At 39.6% G+C, this 15,593-nt stretch overlaps 1 protein-coding gene across 2 annotated transcripts in view; it reads right to left on the bottom strand.

The window, feature by feature from the left end:
• Positions 1–1,654: 1,654 nt before the first annotated feature.
• Positions 1,655–15,593, bottom strand: part of GBE1 (1,4-alpha-glucan branching enzyme 1) — a 146,654-nt gene continuing 132,715 nt past the window's right edge. Inside the window, exons 15-17 of one of the 2 annotated variants that reach the window (XM_079974793.1) lie at positions 14,249–14,368; positions 11,910–11,975; positions 1,655–4,087 (exon numbers count right to left, since the gene is read on the bottom strand). In XM_079974793.1, the coding sequence (XP_079830919.1) occupies positions 4,031–4,087; positions 11,910–11,975; positions 14,249–14,368 (243 nt within the window). In that variant the 3' untranslated portion in view covers positions 1,655–4,030. The remainder of the gene's footprint in view (positions 4,088–11,909; positions 11,976–14,248; positions 14,369–15,593) is intronic. The other variant, XM_079974794.1, reaches the window with a different exon arrangement.

The following is a 15,593-nucleotide window of genomic DNA, read 5'->3' as shown; positions in this document are numbered from 1 at the left end:
GATGGCAGACTGTGTTAAACAGAGGGTTCGAAGCCCCATTAATGGCTTCAAGCTTCTGTCAGCCTATGGTTGACAAAGTGAGTAGAAACTAATGCAAAGCTGACTGCCTGGATCTATAGTTCTTCAAAAATTTGCTTTCCTATTCCAACTGGTAGACCCTTTGGGCTAACATTCAAAACACTTAATAGAACTCCATCTACTTTCTACTGAAGCCTTACTACTGTAGACTATTTACATCAAAATGCACATCTGAATATGAAATATGTATTTAGGACACCAAGCATAAAAATGTGGTTCTACTTGTAACTCCCATCCCCATTTTAGGGTGGATTTCTTTAGCAGTGGATTTCTAAGCATCTGTGCATGAATTGGCATACTTTGAAAATCTTGATCTTGGCAATACAGCAACTTGACATTAAGTAAAGCTAGAATTGGGATCTGGCAACCTTGCAAATCATATAGAAGCATTTAATGTTGTTTCATTTCTGCTGTGGTTCTAAGCAGAAAAGATTATAATTATTCTGCAATCTTAACTTCTGCTGATGCCAACATTTTATTTTGCTTAAAGCTTCTGCATGCTTCGGTAATATCTAGAGTAAATCTATGATACCAAAACACCACAAGCATTTTTTTTTTTAACATCTCTCCATTTATTTGCAAGTAATTTTATAGCTTCTAATCATATTATATATTTATTGCTTTTCTTGCACAAAAGTTTGACATGGACAATTGCCTTGCACTGCATTTACATGCCCAGACACGGGGCCTGTAAAGTTTTCATTATATATTAATAAATCCATTTAACAAAAAAGTATATCACATATTTATAGAGCTGTTTATCTCACCTCCAGATTTAAAGGTTGTAAAACAATTACAGACTCACCACGGACTTAAATGTGAGAACAGTAACTTATTTGGCTCTTGTTTAACAAACTGTCAAATGAAAAACAGGTAAGATATTAATCAGCACTTTAGCACTTATTGTTTCCCAGACATGATGAACTAAACACAAACAGAAGCTACAACATTTATGAATGCCTCTGTGATCCAGAGGGACTGAACTGAGATTTGTTTTTCTGTTTTCATGGAAGATATCCCCCCCCCCCATACCCTCAAAGGCCTTAGGAAACAATTCTTATGTCAGAACTCTGTAGGCAGGATGAAATGAATGTTGCCTTGCCCTAGCAATGAACCATGCAATCAGGGGCATAGGGAGGGGTGTGTGGTGGGGGTGCTTTGCCTTGGGTGTCATCCCACAAGGGGGTGACAAAATCCCCACTGGGTGGCTCGCCATCGCGCCCATCGCCCCCCCTGGGTGGGTCGCTGATGCACCAATCCACCCCCCACCCACGGATCGCTGACGTGACGACTGCCCATCAGGCAGATTGCCAACGCACCAATTGCCCCCATGCTGATTTGGTTCCAATATAGAAACATTACTGGAGACGCAGGGGAAGAAATTCTACTTTTATATCTATTGGACCACACTGGCACAATATAACCTTACTCTTGAACAATTATGGTGAAATGTTAGGAAAGACATTTGTGATACTTACAAGTGTGCTGTGAATACTGGCACAAGTAGTTTGGAGTTTACAAAGTGAGACAAAGATTGTGGATTCAAATCCTACACAGCAGATATTTTTTTTTGGGGGGGGACACACAGAGGGAAGGAGAAGCCCAATTACACAAGTGGATTCAGGATCACACTACGCTGGATCTCACTCAAGATATATAGTGAAGAATCAATTCTATTACGCTAACATTTTAAATTATCACCTAGCTTGATTGAAATAATGTTCTATACGTGTTCACTCATGGTTAGCAAGTTAGTTTGATTTATAAAGATGTGAGGTCGCAATTTCCAAGCATGATACTGAAGTTGCACGCTTCGCCTGCCATTTGTACAACTGGATATGATGTGCTTTGATACAATGAAACATAAATAAGAGTAGCAGAGCAATGCAAACTATAGGAAGTTGGCATGATTAATCCCAGTGCAATTTATGATGTCCTAAATTACCCCAATTCCAAACCCTACTCATACTGGTGGATCTTGGGTTTGGATTGCTTCCTAAGCAATTTATTGTTTGACTTTGTTTTTAGAAAGTATGTTTGGGCATGAGCCTGTGTCTTTAACTGTATTTGATGTTTTAATTTGTTGGAAGCTGCCCAGAGTGGCTGGGGCAATCCAGTCAGATGGGTGGCGTATAAATAATAAATTACCGTATTTTTCGCTCTATAACACGCACCTGACCATAACACGCACATCGTTTTTAGAGGAGGAAAACAAGGGAAAAAACATTCTGAATGAAACAGTGGATGTATCATTTTTGTGCTTCATGCTGTGGCCACAGACATGTGATCTGATGGTGAATTTGGGGTGACCCAATGCAAAAATCCTGAGAATCCCTGTGGATCCATGCTTTGTAACCACGTTTTTGCACCATTGCAGCCCCAGGCAACAGTGGGTGCGTGATTTTGGGGGGGCAGGCTGTAGCCATGGACATGCTATGTGCTCTGATGGTGAATTTGGGCTGACCCAATGCAAAGATCCTGAGGATCCATGTGGATCCATGTTTTGTAACCACGTTTTTGCACCATTGCAGCCCCAGGCAACAGTGGGTGCGTGATTTTTGGGGGGCAGGCTGTAACCATGGACATGCTATGTGATCTGATGGTGAATTTGGGGTGACTGAATGCAAAGATCCTGAGGATCCTTGTAGATCCATGCTTTTTAACCACGTTTTTGCACCATTGTAGCCCCAGGCAACAGTGGGTGTGTGGTTTTTGGGGGGCAGGCTGTAGCCATGGACATGTTATGTGATCTGATGGGTGAATTTGGGCTGACCCAATGCAAAGATCCTTAGGATCCATGTGGATCCATGCTTTTTAACCACATTTTAAGTGGGGAGGGAAGGAAAAACACAGAAGGGACAAGGAGCAGGAGAGGGGTGTGCAGAGAAGCAGCTGGCTAAGAATGCAGGAGAGGGGTAGGGAGGAAAGGAAGGCAAAAGTTTTCCCTCACCTACCCACCCAAGCCAGCCAGCTGGCGCTCTCTCTCTCTCTCTCCCTTCTGCATGTTTTCAGCTTTCCCCTCTGCTTGCCTGGAGGGGAGGGGCTTTCCCTGCTCTTTGTTCCGTTTGAGCGAACACAGCAAGGAAACAGAGATGGGTGGGCAGTAAGACCCTGAGGCAGAATGCCGGAAAGCAGCCGCTTCCTCTTTTCAAGTTTCCCTTCTAGGAGACGCGCGGTTTGATTTTTGCCTGCTTTTTTTGCCTCCCCTTGCACCAATTGGCTCCAGGGACCACACATTCGCTCAATAACACGCACAGACATTTCCCCTTCCTTTTTAGGAGAAAAAATCTGTGTGTTATAGAAGGAGAAATACGGTATTATCATTATTATGTGCAAGCTCTGTAGGGTATAATACTCAGTACTTTCAGGTGTATCATTCCCCAAAATATATATTTTTTCCAATAGGTTTGTTAAATCTAACAACCTTGCTTTTTTAGTGGTTTAACATATGAAAGCACTGAAAACATTTAATAAGCTTGGAACCCACTGTCAAACAAATACATAAGGCCGCCTTTGAAGGCAACAACATCATTATTTATTTATTTCTAACACAAAATGTCATCTAATGAAAAACCTGCATTCAGTACCAAAATTATAAATGGGATTGAAGCAAATAGTTGAAAACAGTGAAGGCAGTTTTTGAATTATTTCTCATAAAATACTGGAAGAGTTACTTTGAGGATACCAGCTGTTCTGAAATCTAAGTCTGTCAACAATCCGTCGAGTTGTCAACAATGCACTTTTCTTTCCTCTGATTTTAAATGCTTATTTCTTTGAATAAGCATTTCACAACGGGAAATTATAAACAAACAATAGGCCCATATTTAATGCTCTCAGTATTAATATGTATCTTCATATAGAAAAATTTCCAAAAAGTAAACCCTGGATATCTCTCTCCTCAAAATGGTGCCTGGCCTTTGACATCATGGATCTAATTGTAGGATGGATGTCTTCAGTTTTGGATATCCATATTCTGAAGCACTAGAGCCACTCTGCTTGGAATGTACACCTAAAAAAACAAAAGGGGGAAAACTTACAGATTGTTCACATTATGCCTTTGGGATGGGGCAAGATATAAATCTAAATAACGTACTATAAGTGATCTACTGTTTGAACATGAAATATACATTTAGGAACCGAACTTTCATGAAATGTGCCATCAATATTAATTAAAAGTAGAGTGCAATCATGGATGGGACATGCTGTCTCAATGCCCACAAGGCAGTAGAAATTATACACTTCCTTTCCCTTTGCCACTTCCTAAAGTTAGATCTGGCGATAGGTTTAAATGCAATTACCACTAGAGGGCTCCATGTGATTTACAATCACCGATTTCAGACATCTGAGGACATTCGGGTCGATACACTGTACAGTGATAAATGACAAATTCTTACTACTGCATTTGAGCTCTATTGTGTTCTGAATTAAAGCTGCCCCAGGTCTATGATGTCATTTCGTACAGGTAAATGCAAGGTATGACACAGCAAGGCACTTGAAAATACAGCGCTGAAGCAGGTTTTATGGTATTGATTCTTGAGCAGAAAAACAAGCCACTTGTGTTGTTTCTTGGGATTCAATTAGAAAAGAGTCGGCAGATGAGTGAAGATTGCAGCCTTCCTTTTTGACAATGCCAGTGTTTAAGACCTTCCTCCTCCTGGCATTCCTAATATAATGCTATTTTCAGCCATGTTATCTCCTAGCGAGAGTCTGACTGACGGCATGAAAAGCTTTTATAGTCGGCAACCGGAATGAAAGGTGTAAAGCAAACAGCTTTAGGAAAAAAGGAAAAGAACAGCTGATCTTCATCGAACCAGACTGTAGCATGTCCAATGCATCTCAGCTCTCGCAAGTAACAGAGTGTTTTTTCCCCTAAGGTTTCTGTGATAAATAACTCCTACAAATCTGCTCAGCAGGGAAGAAAATGTGAAATACACTTGGGATAGCGTCATGTTCCCCCGAAATGTATGTGCAAAGGGGAAAAAAATTATAGCTGTAGCTTTTTTGCACTTATTTACTACTGCAGTTTTAAGTGCCAGAGGATTTATTTCCAAATCGCTTTAGATAAACCAAGTCACACAGATCTAAGCAGCTGGCAGCTTGAAACAAAGAAAATTAGCACAATGTAGAAAAGCTGCTGCATTCTAGACCGTCTTTCAGGACCTGAAAAAATGTGGAAGATTACTATCAAGGCAACTGGATTGCTGTGAAACAGATACTTCAAGGAAAAGAATAGGTCTGTGTGCCTTAAAATCTGACTAATTTGTGGCTATTACACACACACACACACACACACACACACACACACACACAACTTTGTTACCAAGAAATTTGTTTCCACAGAATTGCATGGGGATGAATAGGTGCATTAAGCAGGTATGCACTTTAGAAACTGATATTACACACCCAATTTAGTAGTAAAATAAAAATAGGTTTTGGGATTATTATTATTTTAAGAATGGAAATTTCTTTATAAATCCCAGCTTTAATTGTTTTTAATTGTAGTATCAGGGTACCTGAAAGGCTGTGTCCCCTGCCATCCAAAAATAAGATGACACGTGGAAGGCCAACCTAGCCTCATTGAAGCTTGAGTCTTTCTTCCTGCTTGCCAAAAGAAATACTCATCTCCAGCTGCCAATGCCCTGGGACTGCAGAAGCAGGAGGAAAGGGCACTCTGTCCCCACTCATGGACCAACTATTATTCACACAAGAACCCCAGCAAGAGAAAATCTGTATGTCTTTGGCTGGATGTAAACAGCTACTTCTAGCTCTGTATTCTGGCTTTTAAAAGCCTTCCCTCTCCTCTCCTTTCCCTTGTGTGATTTCGTCAGCCTTCTGACAGTGCCTGACACTTTAAAAAAAATGATGTAAGCTACTTTGGGAGACAATGTTTTTTTAAAAAAGGATTAAAAATATAGTAACTACATAGACAAATGAACTGCATTTAAAAATGGCCTGATGTAAATAAATTATATATGACTGTTATTCAACCAAGCCTACGTTGAGCCTGCTTTTCTGTGTAAAAGATGGCAAACTACAAAGCAAAAAACTCCAACCTGAGGTCAAGCATCAAAAAATATGATGTAACTGGTCATCCAATATTATGACAAATTATGATTATGTGATTTGCTTGGTGCCCTTACAAAGGGAATGAAAGAGAAACCCATTACTTCCACATTTGTCCATTTGTTTTTCAGAACAGCTGTGCTGGCTGGGACTGATAAGAGACATGGTCCAAAACATCTGGAGGGCACCAAGTTGGTGAAGGCTGTATTAGCAGATATAGTTCAGTTGTGTGCATTATATGTCTGAAGTTTTTAGAGTGTACTTATAGGCACCATGAAGAGTCTGTTCAGCTGAAAGCTAGAATGTTCTAATTAATTTAAAAAAAAACTATCTAGGAAGCCTACTTATTCAAGTGATGTATGAATGGGTTTGGTATATAATCCTTAGAGGTTACAGAGGCATTTATTCTAATATAGCATATGCAGTTTAGGCAGCTTTTGCCAGCACTGTTTTGTGTATCCTGTTCCTGATAAGGACACAGCTGGTACGGCTTGGATGAAGAAGGCTATCTGTTTCTCCTTTCACCTTTTGGTTCTTGCACTTTCTGTCTTATCTCTCTCTTCCTTTCCATTTCCCCCTTTCGTCCCCCTTTCCACTGCTGATCTCTAGGGGCAAAAGGCAGACAAACAAACAGGGGAGGAAGCACAGCTATGAGGATGCAACAATGATACCAAAACATATTTGGCAGATCATCTTTGCCAATCTGTTCCCTGTTTTAAAACAGTCTATCTTCTAGTTACAAACCCTTGGTCTATGCAAATGTTTATTTAAAAAGGCAAACTAAAAAAAGAAGAAGCCTATATTACATCCTCCAAAGTCAATATATAAATCCTTGTCAGAAAACTAATGGGTTGGATCTAAAGGACTCCTCACAGTGATTTGATAATTTTGTCAATGCTCTATTACGGACCAGATCTTTGAATCCCAAATATTGATTCTCTGGAAATATTAGTCTCCAAGGACAAACTCTCTTTCTTCCATTAAGGGATTACACAGCTTAGTCGCTTATATTAAGAAGTGCTGCTGAAGACTTGCATACCATGAATTAGCTGGGCTTCTTTCACATGACAATTTTCCTGCACAGTTTTCACACAAAGGGAAAAATGTATGTATTACTGTCATGAGGGATGAATTCACACACAAGAAACATGCATTTTCATAATTTTCCTACTGGTTCTTTTATTTTTTTCTAAACCCATTTGTATACTCTATTTCTTTATAGCCATTTGATTTCGGTCAAACAAAGAACTTGTCTGGTGAGGTAGGTTAGATAAGACTTAATGACTTGCCCAACACCACTCCAATTAACTGGGAAGGAACAGAATCAGAATTGTTAACCCCCAAACTAGCACTTTAGTTGCTGTACCAAATGGGCTCAGTATATATGTAAAGAGGTCTGTGAGAAAGTATATTTAGACAAGATGCTTGTTAAGGGCCCTATATTTCAATTAGCTTCAATTGTTCTAACCTAGCCCTATTTTTTTAAACAGCACTTATGCTTCTGACAGTATCTGGACATAATATCTGCCCCAGCCCAGACATTCACTTCCCCTTAATTCCTAGGATGGAAAACATTCTATTCAGAAGACTGATGTAGCATCCGTCATTGCTGACTCCTTGTCAGTTTCCAGCGCACAAAGACAATAAAATACAACAAAGGTTGAAAACTTTCTCCCCAAACAGAAGAACCACCATCCCCAGAACCCTTGCACTGTCAGAACTGAGCTTTTTATTGGCTCTTACCCAAACCATTGCCAACTCCAAGTATCAATTCAGAATATCCGCTGTCTTACCTATAACACATGGGTAATAGCATATTGGTGGCAATTCATGCCAAATTCCTCTTTCAGTTGGTCCATGTAGACGTTGAAAGGAACAGGGCACTAGGTGGACACTTGCAAGACTCTGCAGGGATTGTGCTGTTGTCTCTCAATAACACCTTCTGGAAACGGCACTTTGGGCAGGAGTGGAATTAGCTTACCACTGTGCCTCAAATGCCATGTTCACAAAACTAGTCCAAAGAAGATGCCGTGGCTGAAGGCCACTGAAAGGTCCAAGATGACAACTATCAGGGTTACATTCCACCTGTCTTTCATTAAAGCAGAAAGGCAGCTTCTGTGCCAAAACCAGGCCTAAAACTGGATTGAAACAGGTATAGATAATGTCTTACCCAAAGGGAAGTGCACAGAAAACATTCTCAGGAATACCTTACTCAAGAAAGCGACATTTGTGACTGACTGGATAACACTCCATGGCTGATGGATAAGTTTCTTCACTACCATCACTGCTCATCTACCATCCTGCTCCATTCCCCTCAGATGTCTGATAAAACAGGGAGCTAACTGGATCTGCACTCTGGGTGAGGGCACTTAGTTATGATCGTGTCAAGTGCCTGAGTCATCTCAGCATTCCACAGAGAGATTAGAGCTCTGACAGGACAGCTGCGCAAAGTGGAAACTCCCTAAGGGCACTCAAGTATCTTATCAGATTCCATTAGCCTCTGGAGCAGACCGTTTTGATAGATTCAACATGCCATCCTCCAGGAAGACAAAGAAATTAGTGAAAAACACAGCTCCTCCAAACACTTAGCCACTCATTCAAAGTGTGGCCTGCCACATCAAACTAACGGCATGAACATTCCATTGGGTGTGCAATAAAATGTACAAAACAGCAAGCATTTGTTCTGAAAAGTACCTGATTTAATGTAAATAAATGACCACATTAATTTGTGCATTAGAACAGGTGGGGGGGAAAACAGGTGAAAATAAAAATACAGCTAAATGAGCGGCTGCCATAGAATAATGCACAGAAACTATCAACTAATGAATGCATGCCATGAATCCATGGAAAATATGGAAATACAAAATGGTCAGCATATACTTATCACCTCTGAAAAGTGGATATTTGCTACTTTGTTGTACCTGTCTTTCTCAAAATAGTCAAGAATGGCTTATATAAATGTTACAAGGTATCTCCTATCCTTGTGACTTACTTGCCTAGGATTACAAGCACTTACCTGGAGGACTTAATTCTGAGTAGACGTTTAGAGGCTTGCACTGTTGAGCTGTTCAACTTCAGCGGTAGAACTGTGCCATATACTTTCAATACCTACTAAAGACCAGTCCCCCCACACTTGCTGACTTCTTATTTATAAAGCTCCTCACTGGATTCAAATACATACTTCTTACATCATAATAAGACTCCTTCCATAAAAGGAAAGGAACAGTCTTTGGAGCCAACTCACTGGACTACAAGAAACATGTGCATTATTATTTTTTAGAGGAAAAATCAAGGCAATTGAACAAAACTTGACATTCTATCTGCAGCTCTCTGTATTTTTTCCAGTTTGTTAACATAGTTTGTGGAACATGATTCTTCTTCTTCTGTGGCGATCACTCATAGCTGAGTGATACCTCTGAATGATTACAGGGCTCCACAAAAGGTATTAGCAGTATAAACAAAGTGCTATTGTGCTCATGTCCAGTTGTAGTTTCCTACAGGCATCTAGTTGGGCACTGTGAGAACAGGACGTTGGACTAGATGGACTAGATGATCCAGCCATCTCGCCTTATGTTCTTATGTAGAAGTACACAATAAACTACCTACAGCACCACCCTCCATTTATATCACAGGTAACAAAAAGGAAGAAAAGTAGGGTTTATCTTGAGTTAAGGAATTGGCAAATAAAAACACATTTATCAAAAAGGTCACCCCTTACATAATTAAAAACAGTTAGCAAATGAGTACCATTTGGTTATAAGTACTGAAGTAATGATGAACGACCTTGAAAGAGATAAGTCAGGAAGGAAGCAAAAATAGCAAAGGAAATATTATTTGGATTAGTGATGAGTGGAGAAATGAGGCGTTTGGATAATTAACATGTATCTGAATCCCAGCTAGCCTTGTTGGGTTTTAAAACTGTTAATAGCTTTAAAACCTGTTCCTGTATAACAGACTGCGTGTCTGCCCATATGCCATTACCGTAACTGCAGTAAGCAACTTCTCGGTGTAATGAACCTTACAACTTCAATTTATCACTTGCTTTTTCTCACGTATTTTTCACAGGACACTCTCCTCCCGCTTTACCCTTTTCCTTTCCCTCGGACAGAATTAAAGTGGCCACAGATGCTATTTGGATCACAGATAGACTCTTGCAAATTTGTACTTGGCATTTTATGTGGGCTTGTTAATGTTGCTTTTGTTCTGGTGCATGGAAACACCTAAGTGCTTCAAGCGGATGGATCTTGGCAGACTTAGCTAAAGTGCATAGCCATTATAAAATCACTTCTAACAGAATTACGTAAGTTTGGTTCTGTACTGTTCTTCCATCTCCTTGGGGCTACAGGTACTGCCCTCAACTAGAGACAGAACGTACAGTACTTACTGCTGGAATTATATACAATATTGGGGATTTGCAGCAGAATCCCCACCATTGCTGATTATACGCCATGGGAGCTTCCATTGAAACATGTATTTTAGATCACCCGCATGTCTCAAAATAGGAGCTGTTTGCTCTGCTTGTATCTTTCTGCTATGCACGTCCTCTCCACTGGTGATGCATACTGAGGTCTGGATTTTGCAGGTAGTTCTAGGAAATGAAGGCCCACTTTTGGACAGGAACCAGAAACAAGCAAGCTCCCCTGCTCTCTTCAACTTTGATTTTATGGGAATGGAAATGACTCTTTCCCCCATTCATGCATTACTCATCTGTAGATATTGCTTACTTGGAGTGGGACTGTACTTTTAGTCCTGTCTCTGACATCACATTACCTTCCTCAAACAACTGTCTGTTGCCACAGTTGTCTAAAGCGGAAGTGTGCTTCTATTCACATGTAGGGGCTCTGTGCAACTGGGGCACCCGCATAACTCAATGTCCAATTACATGGCCCCCCTACATGTGACCAGGAGTGTGTTTGAGGAACTGTCCTTGCTCACATGTAGGGGCTCTGTGCAACTGGGGCACCCACATAACTCAATGTCCAATTACATGGCCCCCCTACATGTGACCAGGAGTGTGTTTGAGGAACTGTCCTTGCTCCAAAGTAATCACAGTAACACCCAGTACATAAGTAATACACAAACATGGCTTAAGATATACTAGTTGGTTCCTGGGTTCTCTAAAGAACTGTGTGATCCACATTTGCCCCTTTTTAGTTGCTGCTGATTTGTGAATGGGCAGATTCCAGAAAATGGTGTGTAGAGCTCTGCTTGCACACCATTTCTGCTGGATGGAATTGTTCTGAATAGTATGAGCTGTGATAAGGCTGGCTGGGTGGGTGGGAGAAAGGAACAGAATTTTGAGATCTGCTTGTCAGCTGATCAGGGCTCCTTCAGCTCAGACATGGAACAAGTGTGTTATTTTTAGCAAACCACTGTACTGTCTATAGCTTACAGAAATATCAACATTTGTTTCTGTAAGTTCAGATGCACAATACATGGCCTGCTGTGCTGGAAAAATAAGATGCTCCCATATACTCTGTCAGACCACTGTTCCCTCTGGCTCAGTATTGTCTACCATGATTAGCTGTGGCCTTCCAGGATTTCAGACAGATAGGGCTTTTGCCAGCATGACCTGGAGACACCAGGGACTAAACCTGGCACCTTCTGCATGCAAAGCAGATGCTCTACAATTGATCTACGGTCCTATGGTGGTGGGGTGGGGATTAAAATTAAATTGGCTCCAGGCACAGAAGAAGAGGATCCTGCCGTTCGGAGGGGGGAGGGAAGTGCTACAGTTTGAGCTGGCACACTTTTATCTGCAACTTTACCTCCAGGTAGTATGTGTGCTCTTGTCCTCGGGGCTGGCGATCACTTGCACTCAATGAATTGGGTTGCTGAAGGATATAAAGGAGAAGTGTGATCCACACTTTTGGGCTTTGTAACTAACATAGTAGTGCACTTGCCATGCCACAACCTGCAGCTACTTCTAAACTATATTAGATCATTCATTACTTGGCTCCTATCTCCTTGCCCACCCTACATGCTTTATTTCACATGCACTTGCCAAGCTCCTTCTTTACCATAGTTTTAGCCCCTGGGCATGTTTGTTTTCTACTATGCATCGCCAATATTCATGCCAACTTGGAAGTAAGGTATGGTTAATAAGACACACAATTATTATCTTACACTGTTAGCTGTGTTAATGTTTACTGCTAGAGTAGTGGAAGGGGAAATGGGATAATGGTATTATTGTGTTGTTTCTTGGGATTCAATTTGATTTTTGACCAAAACATAGTATTTTGTTGCTTTCGCTTCTGTTGTGTGTGTGAAATCGATACTTAATTTTCCACTGAATGCAAAATGTAGCAGCAGAATAAATATACATTTCTTCCAGAAAGAGTAAACTAACCATTCACAATGTTACCAGAATTGGTAAACTAATTACCAGAAATGGTAAACTAACCATTCACAATGTTTTAAAGGTTTAAAGTGGTACAAAACTTGGTTAACCAAAATTTCCTATTTCCTCAAGGAGAAAGAAAAATTAAGTTAGAAGCAATTTAGGGATTTTATTAACAAAGGTTATAACGCTTAACATGGTATGGTAATTGTAGGATAAATAACTTTATATTGGCAGAGTTACACCTCTAGTCCATACAGAATGGGGTTGGGGGACACTAATTAGTGATGCTACAAAGGTTCAGAATACAAATTTGCCTATGTTGAAATAGTTAGATGCAATATGAATCAAATGCAATTTCTTTGAAAAGTTCTAATACAGCTTTAAATGCAAAACAAGAATCTGTACACATTCAGTGTTTGCTTGACTTGACAAAGTCATGCCTTCAAATTTCATCAATGTCTGTCAAACCTTCTCCCTGCAACCACTCCCTACCCCTAAAATCCTAGCCATTTAATAGTAGTGTATGGAAAGGCATGACAATTTGTTTATTCCAAAAAGGGGCAGCCTCTGAATCAGGCCGTTTCTGAAGCACCAAACTAAGGTCCAAACCAAGTTTTCTGGTTGGTGCATACCCAAACTGAACTATGAGCCAGGAATGTGGTCAGCTATCTTATCCTGTAAGGCCTGCAAGTCTGGAATGGATGCACCCATTATACTAAAATTTGTGAGAAGGGCTTCAAATTTCCAGTGATGTAATCATTTTATTCATTAAGTTGCTAAGAAAAGTGAAGATGGTAAAAAGCCCATATATAATGTAAATACATAAGTAAATTTAGAGATGAGTCCAAGTGTACTGGAAGAACTCGAAAGAATGATCTACAAAAAAATGCAAACATGTACAGAGACTATTCACATACCTCTTTGGATCACAGTATTAGCCAATATAGTGAGCTCATAATTTGTAAGAAATAAAGTGTATCAGGGTAATGGGATATGGTTATAAATGAAAAATAGAACTGAAACAATGGGTTGTATACAACTCAGAGTAGATGTTCTGAATTTAATGGACCTAAATCAGCTGTCTATTGGGTCTACTCTAAGTAGGACTATCATTGTGTGTAAGCCAATGAATCAAAGGAGCAAAAATATTCTCCCCACATACTATCATGTTTTTAGGTCACCAAGAAAAAAAAGAGAGGTATGGTTTAGACATTGCTAAGTATAACCAAAAGTGAAAATAATTCACGGAACCCTAAGAAAAAAAAAGCATATGTATCTACAGAACTTTGAAGAATTGTCAAACTAGTAATTTTCCTACTGGAAAAATTAGGATGTTGAGGCCTGTTCATGCAGCCAGACTCAAACACACACAGAGCAAAATTCTAAGTTTATATGTAAAAGGAAATAGGAAAACATGCAAGTTACTGAGACATGAAAATGCGACAATTCAGAATTAAACAGCATGAGAAAGAAAATGCACACTAAAATGGTTTCATGCTTAGTTATTTCCGATAATTGTTGTATCTTGTTCAGTTATACTTGATATAGGATATTGAGGAACATTATTGTCCAACTATCAGTTGGCCCAAGTCACACCGCATTCACTGATGACCTTTAGTTTAATCTTAAGATTTTCATGCAAACTTCAGTAGTCATATTTCAGAGACAAAAGGCATAATGCAGGTTTTTAATAGAGAATTTAAAATGTTAACTATCACTGCAGACATACCTTTGCAGAAGTGAAGTAGAAAAAAATGTACTTACCAAAAGAGAATTAGGCTGACAGTTATGTCCATACTCCTGTGAGAAGAATTCTGTATTATGGTCCAGTCTGTTATGTCCTGCATACTCTGGAGCATCAGAATCCAGTGCAATTTTATACTTAAGGTAACGGTTAAGGAATTTACACTCGGTATAAACTGAAAACAGTTAATAATAAATGGAACCAAGGCAACTTAAAACTACCGAAATGAACTTTTCATGTAATATAACACATAGAGATCCCAACTGTGTTTGCCACACTACTCTAGAACATCACTCTAAAAGAAAAGTGCACTCTATTCCCCAACTACATGTAACAGAATACTATTAACTGTAGCAGCAAATGTATCCCTCAGATTTACTAGTCATCTGTTTTACTAAAAGTTTAGTAAGAATATAATCTTGCAAGCACTGTATTTTGTACCAATGAAATTGAAAATAGTGGTTCTTCCTCACCTGGATTCGTAGAAAGTTTTGAATTTACCCTCTTTTGTGACAGAGCAGCACTAACATAACTAATAATCATTCACTGTGGGTGGGACCCAACATTAAGTCATTATCAGAGTAGACCTATTGAAAATAAATGCACTACTAAGTATGACTTATTTGGATATCACCCTTTGCATGTAACAACAGCAGCAGCAGCAGCAGCAGCAACAGGGAAAAATTTCTCAATAGAAAAGTCAAAGACCTAGTTTGCATGACACAGTAAACCAATCTAAGGCTTATCCAAACCAGAATAATATGTGGGCTCCCAAAGAGAAGCTTCGTCCCAAACCATAGTTCAACTTTCTATCAGGCAAACCAGGCCAATGAAGTAATGGCAATTTAAAACTCTCTCAAGAACTGGATTTGCTTTCCAAAAGTTTTACTGGCAAAAGAAACAAACAAAACTTAAGAGTGAAGAGGAACATGTTTGGAACAATGTTCCAGAACCTTAATTTTGAGCTGGGGAAGACTTTCTGATGGAGCCTCCACTAATAGGATTAGAACAGAATGAAGCCATGCTTGTTCTTTTGATGATTCAAAGTGCTCTAAGGCTTCATTGTTTGTTCAGCCTTTTGATCAAGTCTGAGGATTGCGTTGCTAACGGAATTGGTATCATTTATATCTTTTGACACAACTCTCTCAGCTGAATTGGGCTTTAGCAACAAGTTACAATTGTTTTTATTTATGCATCCAACCATCAGGAAGGAAGTCTGAAATACTGCATAAAGATGCTAAAATTGGAAGTCTGGTTGTTGAGAAAACAAATAAATTTATTGCCATAGGGTTGCATAATTCCATGATTCGTCATAAGAATGTGGCTCACCTCAAACGTCTTCATTTCCAGTACTAATCCAATTTG

The sequence above is a fragment of the Podarcis cretensis genome (assembly GCF_951804945.1).
Source record: "Podarcis cretensis genome assembly, chromosome: 4".
Classification (NCBI taxonomy): Eukaryota; Metazoa; Chordata; class Lepidosauria; order Squamata; family Lacertidae; genus Podarcis; species Podarcis cretensis.
Note: the sequence above shows the minus strand (reverse complement) of the source record. Positions and strands in the feature narration are given on the sequence as shown.